The sequence below is a fragment of the Corvus brachyrhynchos genome, unplaced genomic scaffold (genome assembly GCF_000691975.1).
Source record: "Corvus brachyrhynchos isolate BGI_N302 unplaced genomic scaffold, ASM69197v1 scaffold395, whole genome shotgun sequence".
NCBI lineage: Eukaryota > Metazoa > Chordata > Aves > Passeriformes > Corvidae > Corvus > Corvus brachyrhynchos.
In genome coordinates this window covers 294,753-301,115 of record NW_008238340.1, presented here as the reverse complement: position 1 = coordinate 301,115, position 6,363 = coordinate 294,753, and the positions used below count along the sequence as shown (strand labels likewise).

Genomic DNA, 6,363 nt, shown 5'->3' with positions numbered 1-6,363 from the left:
TGAGCAGGGCAGCTCGGCTCGGCCTCAGCCCGCCCGCTCAGCAGTGGCCTAGGTAAGAGCGCTCGGTGCCTTCCCCCGACCCCCTGCGGCTTTTCCGGGGTGTCTCCTGGGCAGCTCCGGGGAGAGAGGAGGGACACGCCTATGCTCTGAGCACGGCAAGGGGTGGGCGCTGCCCGGGAGCACGTCCGTGATGCAAAGCCGTTCACAGCTTGGATGCTTAACCGGGGTGGGAAAGGAAAGGTACTTCCACCCCTCTCTCCAGTGCGTGAGGCAGCTTGGCTAACAGTGCTCCATCAGCAGGCAGGGAGCAGGAGAGACTTCTGAAATTCCTGTACGAGATGAAACCAGCATGATCCCTACTCTTGTCTACTTTTTAAAAATTACATTTTAGCCTTCGAGACTGTGGTTGAGGGTTGGAAGTGTGGGGAGAATGGGAAATCACTAATGCTGTCTCCATAAAAGCCAGGGCATTTTAAATGACAGTGCCCCTGCTGGGTGCAGTGCAGATAGAGGACGCATGAACGTATCTGAACGTCTAGATTTAGGATGCTGTTACAGCAGTGATTCCCTGTTCTTCCCTGCCTTGCCAGGTTTGGCACTGCTCTATTTCGTTAAGTTGCATGCCAGGGTATTTCACCTCTGTTCTTAGTACTCTTCCAGGCTTAATGAGTCATTCCTGAGGAGTTTGGCTGTATCCATGCAGTTTGCTGCAATCTTAGCAGCTTCCCAGCACTGGGACTCAGCTGACATAAAAGCAGTGTCACAGTGCATCCCTCACTGATGACATGGGCTATGAACCTGCACACTCACCTTTCCATAGTCCTGCAGCACCTGGACCTGCAACTCAGGGCAGCAGAGAGCTGTTTGGAGTCCAGAATTAGCACATGAAGTTAGAGTAAACACTTCTGATTTAATTCCTCCGGTTACAAGGCCATAGAAAATAGAATATTGGAGAATATCAGCTGAGTTATTTTCAGTTATGCTCAGACCTTTATTTTATACAGGCACCTGACTAAGGAGATTAAGTGCCAGCCCTCTGAGGGAAAGCCTGTCAGACATAGAATGAACCACAGCAAAGGTGGCTGGCGAGATGCTTAATGCTGATATTTGAGTACTGCTTTGCAGTATTTGTTATCAGGGATGTTCTTAAAGGCAGAACAAGCACCCATGTGCCTCCCTCTGCAGAGGAAATCATTACTAAGAAGCTGATTTTTGCAGCAGCAGAGATTCTGGAAGGAATGATTTCAGCCTGGAAAATGAACAAACTGCCCACAATTGTAGTTGTCAAATACATACATTTTGTGGGCAGATTTAATTCAGGGCTTTTACTTAGAATATAAAGATATTAATCTACTTCATGATATTAACTTAATAAGGAACAGGAGACCTTGAGGCTAGGAAGCAAAGTCATGCCTTCAGATAATGTACTTATTTCCCCATTTTTTCTACTGCATCGGTATCTGACATTGCTGAGGGTGGGAAGCCCTCAACACTCTTTTCCACCCTCTCTCTCAGACAGCTCCACCCAGCCTGCCCCAGGAATGGAGTCCCTCCCTGAAGCAGTCCTGATCCGAATCCTGGCTTCCATACCTGCGGTGGATCTGGTGCTGGTGTGCCGCCTCGTCTGCTGCCAGTGGAAGAACCTGGTTGATGGAGCTGCACTTTGGATCCTGAAGTGTCAGGAGGAAGGCCTCACCAGAGCAGAGTCAGATACAGAGAACTGGCAAAACTTCTATTTCCTGAGTAAGAAAAGGAAGAATCTCATCAAGAACCCATGTGGTGAAGGTGAGAGATATCACAAGAAGCGTCAAGGTGTCAGAGAGATGTCCAGTCACTGATAATTGCGTATCTATAGTCTTTGAAAATAGATCTTAGTTGCTGTCAGGTTGCAGAATTTTCTCCTTGCCCAAGAGTCAAGTCACTCAATCCATGCAGCCAAATCATTTAATGGGCACAAAGGCCTTTGATTATCAGCCTTTGCAAAGGGCTTTACATGACATTAACTTTATATAACCTCTGCAGGGATCTAAATCATGTTTGAGATACAAAGATGTCCTTTGCAGAAACCATCCAACACAGTAATGTCCCATGGCGTTTGTTTCTGCATTGCTTCTTGCCAAGCCATGACAGGAGAGATGAAGCCTTTCCCTTCCCAGGGGCCAGCCTGCCCTCAGCTCACCAGGCCCTTCAGGCTTCTTTCTGTGGAGCAGCTCAGGCCAATCATGTTTTTGCCCTCCTCACCACAGCCCATATTAGAGGCTGGGCACACACCCCATGTGCCATTATTCTGAATCTATTAACTTCACTTGCCAGAACTATAAGCTGCTTAGTAATAAGCAGCATTAACCAAGCCTCACAACCCAAGCAGCAACAATTTCACACATATAGACCAAAGCAGTATCAACACAGCTTCCCCATTTTGTTTACAGATGAGCTTCTGCAAGCTTTTCCAACATCCAGGTTTCCCTCTCAAAAAGCCCAATGTTTAAGGTCTTGCTGCTTCAAAAAATACCACTTAGTGATTTAGAAAACTTAGAAATAAAGCAATCAGCATCTCCCCCCAGGGTCCTTTGGTGCTGTGACACGGAAAATGCGGACACACTATTCGGAATACCTAAGTTCTTTCCCTGGAGCAGTTTCTTAAACCCACACCTACACAGCAGTTTTGCTGTAGAGTGTTAAAGTTTGGTGTGGTTAGACTCAGTCAGACTAAAGGTTTTTGCCTGACCTTTACTTAACAAACATATCCGTAGTCCACATATAAAATCAGTGATGTCTAATATCAAACTCTCACAAGCCAGAGGAAGGTTCCGGGGGAAGATGGTCAGGTTCCCCACACCCACAGGACTTATACAAGTCTCTTTTCTGCCATTTGTAGAAGACTTGGAGCACTGGGGAGAGGTAGAGAATGGAGGTGATGGCTGGAAAATTGAAGAGCTCCCAGGGGACTTTGGCAAAGAATTTCCTAGTGAAGAAGTCCATAAATACTTTGTTACATCTTATGAGTAAGGCTGCTTTTCTTCTCTTATTCAGGAAAGGGGGAATTTTTGGTTCCCCCAGTCCCAGGAGAGACTGTGATACCAATTAACGTCTTGTGTTTCAGGTGGTGTCGAAAGGCTCAAGTCATTGACCTTAAGGCTGAGGGCTACTGGGAAGAGCTGATGGATACAACCCAGCCTAAAATCATGGTAAGAGACTGGTAAGTATTAAGGAAGTCTCCAAGGACAGGGAGAGGGTTAAGAAAGATAAGGAAGAGCAGGGAGGGCATATATCTCATATATACTGGGCCTTAAAATCTCAGCTGCCGGGATTCTGGATGTGGGACAGGGCTCACAGGCAGCTCCCACAAGCTTTAAACTGTTGGAGCACATGAACTCCAAAGCCCAAGTTCCTGTGGTGAATGAGGGGAGGCGGTGGGCTGAGCTAAGAACCATTGCAGATTTCCATCTCAAACCAAGGCCCCAGTAACTTGATGAGAGTAGAGCCTTTGCAGAGTTCTTACGGGTAATGCCAACAGCTTGGATCTCCTTGTAGGTATGCAGGACGCAGTGATGCTGGCTGCCTCTATGAGCTGTGCGTGAAGCTGCTCTCTGAGAATGAGGATGTGCTGGCTGAGTACAAAAGTGAGACTGTCACCATCCCACAGGACAGTGATGCCAATTGGACTGAGGTGAGTTACAGCTATGGGCTCAGCAGGTGACACCCAACCCACATGAGTCAGGAATATTTTTAAGCAGAATTCTCCAAGGGAAGGAGAAGGCTCTGTCATGTGTTCTCTGGAGCCATGGCCCTATGACAGAACAAGGAAAAAGGGAGGCTGCCTTACAGGAAACTTGCTGAGTCACCACTAGCAGCCGTAAGGTGAAGGAGATGTCCAACTGGGAGTGATTAAGTGGCCTCGGAACAATGGGTTCAAAGCTTCTCCCACTGTAAATGTCCCCACTGTTACCCAGCCTGGTAGGTCTGACTGTGGCCAGTGGGGCTGAAGGCTCTGTGCACTGAACAACAGTAGGTTTGTGGTGGTTTGACACTTACTAACAGCTATTTTGTCTCTTGTCCCAAAGATCTCCCACACCTTTTCCAACTACGGGCCTGGGGTCCGTTTTGTCCACTTTGAACATGGTGGCCAGGACACGCTGTTCTGGAAGGGATGGTATGGTGTCCGTGTCACCAACAGCAGTGTGACAGTGGAGCCATAGCTATGCTGAACCAGGATCTGCATGCTGGAGCTGACTTCCCTCAGGGCATCCCATGGCCTTTGGATGGTTTCTGCATGGTGCTGCTTCTGGCTGGTAGAGCATATGGCCTTTCTGTATAGGAACATGCATGCAAGATGCCAGGAGCTACCACCCATCCTTCCTCAAGAGAACTATGCAAAGAATGTGAATGAATTTGTGAATGCACCACAAGACTCAGCCTCACCACTTGCACTGATGTTCTCCATCAGACAGGAGATCACCTAAAAATCCTGCAGACCTCCTCTCTTAAGCCTCTAATCCCTAGCACCCAGCCTGAATCAGGTATCTCTTCTGCCTGCTTCCCAGACTTGGGCACTCCTTAACTTTAAGGTGTACTTTATTTTCTGGAAGTTGAAAGAGTGGGAAGAAAAGAATAAAGAAAACCTGTGTCTCAAAACATAGCAGGGAAACCCAGAGCCCTGTCCCCAACTGTTCCCATGAACTGCAGTGAGAACCTTGGCTTCTCCCATTTATAAACAGGTAGCATTGTTTACCACAGAGGGGCTCTAGCTTGGCTGTCAAGTGCTATTAGTTTAATTTTTAGTGATGATGCAAAGCAAGAGCAATTGGATCCTTTTACACCATTTCCAGCACCCATTTATCAAGGGAAGTGACTGGAACAGAAACCTGTCTGGTGTCCAACTCTGGGGCTTCATTTGGCTCCCTCAGATAGATGGCATCTGAGAGTAATTGCTGGGGGAGAGAAAGAGATGACAACAACTTAGGGAAATGGGTTAGAAAAAGTTGGGGATAGGGTCCAGGAACAAATGAAAACAAACTCATTTACCCCTTCCTGGCCTCTGCATGCTTCATGTACCAAGCATCCTGGTCATCCAGTGTGACTCTGCTAGCAGGACACAGAAAGCTGTTGGCGTCACTCCATCTCTACTGACAAGTGTCTGCAAGAAGTACAGGTCTGTCTCTGCCACATGCTTGCTGACAAGACAGCACTTCACTCTCCCACTTGTGCTTCTTGATATCACTCAGGGCTGTGAGCCTCATCCTGAACAAACCCTAAGCTTCCCTGAACTAAGACTGTCCCTGCCAGTTATTCCACTCAGAAGAGCATCCCCCAGCAGAGCTGGTGTTGCCTACAGAAGGTACTTATATTTTTGTGTCCATCTGTCTGTCTTCCCTCCCTGGGCTGCCCAATTAAAGTGCCCCCTTACATGTGCAGTGACTGCTACTGCCTGCAGCTAAAGGAAAGAGCTTCCCACCTGGGCACTGTGCAGGCTACTTCCTCAGGCTTCCTGCACAGCTGCACCTGGGTGCCATGGGCACATGGGACTCCCAAACCACAGCTATGCCAGAGTCCACGCAAATATAATAAAGTGACACAATTCTGTGTGGATTTCCTCTTGTATACTGGGTATTCATCCCCTGTGCTCAAGCATCCTCTTCTGATTATGCAGAGTATGTCAGCCAGTCTGGTCCAAAAGCAGGAGTCACTGTACCTTGTATACTACCATGGGTGTCCCTGAAAGAGATACGTGCTCTGTTCCCCAGCACCCTGGACCCACGGGCAGCACTTAATGTGCAATGGGTCTGCAGTGACAGCAAGCAGAAGTGCACTTCAAACATAGTGGGAATTCATTCAAGGCACAGAGAAGTACATGAAGTCTACAGAGTCCAGCCCTGCTGCCCAGGTCATTTGGGCTCTACTGTGAGCTCAACCTTAGTTCTGACCCAGGAGGCAACAGAATCGGTTCAGAATTTAATTGTTTCCCCTCCCTTACCCCTGCACACACTGTCATGCAGTGCTGATTTACCCACCCTTAGCCTTTAATGCAGCTGTTAGTTAATATTTAGCTCACTGCTAGTTCTCTGCCCCACAGAAGAAACAATCCCTTTGTCTGTCCCTAAGGAATCAGTATAGTGAGGGGATCAATATTTCGCATCTCAATGCAATTGTTAAACTGAGCTTTTCCTAAGTCACCATCTTACAGTCAGGACAAACCCCAGGATTAAGCCTTCAGATATTGTGGCCCTTGTACATACAGGGTAGGATCGTGGTCCCCACTTTATCTAGGCTGAAGCATTAAACGCAGACAGCCTCCCCAGCAGCTCTGTTACAATGAAAGCAGCTGCCTGAGGCCTTTTCTCCCTGCACTCCCCCTCTTTATGC

At 47.9% G+C, this 6,363-nt stretch overlaps 1 protein-coding gene across 1 annotated transcript; it reads left to right on the top strand.

Annotated features, from left to right (window-relative positions):
• Positions 1 to 6: 6 nt before the first annotated feature.
• Positions 7 to 5,592, top strand: FBXO2 (F-box protein 2). The gene is made up of 6 exons (XM_008634244.2): positions 7 to 52; positions 1,516 to 1,785; positions 2,879 to 3,005; positions 3,104 to 3,199; positions 3,535 to 3,670; positions 4,065 to 5,592. Exons 2-6 carry the CDS (start codon positions 1,542 to 1,544, stop codon positions 4,197 to 4,199), a joined length of 738 nt encoding a protein of 245 aa, XP_008632466.1. The 5' UTR covers positions 7 to 52; positions 1,516 to 1,541; the 3' UTR covers positions 4,200 to 5,592.
• Positions 5,593 to 6,363: the final 771 nt, after the last annotated feature.

Bases quoted from the DNA above. Each gene is read 5' to 3' on its own strand.
- FBXO2 (XM_008634244.2), top strand. From the start codon at position 1,542: ATGGAGTCCCTCCCTGAAGCAGTCCTGATCCGAATCCTGGCTTCCATA. The intron at 3,006-3,103 runs GTAAGGCTGCTT...CTTGTGTTTCAG, and splicing joins TACTTTGTTACATCTTATGA to GTGGTGTCGAAAGGCTCAAG. The intron at 3,200-3,534 runs GTAAGTATTAAG...ATCTCCTTGTAG, and splicing joins AAAATCATGGTAAGAGACTG to GTATGCAGGACGCAGTGATG.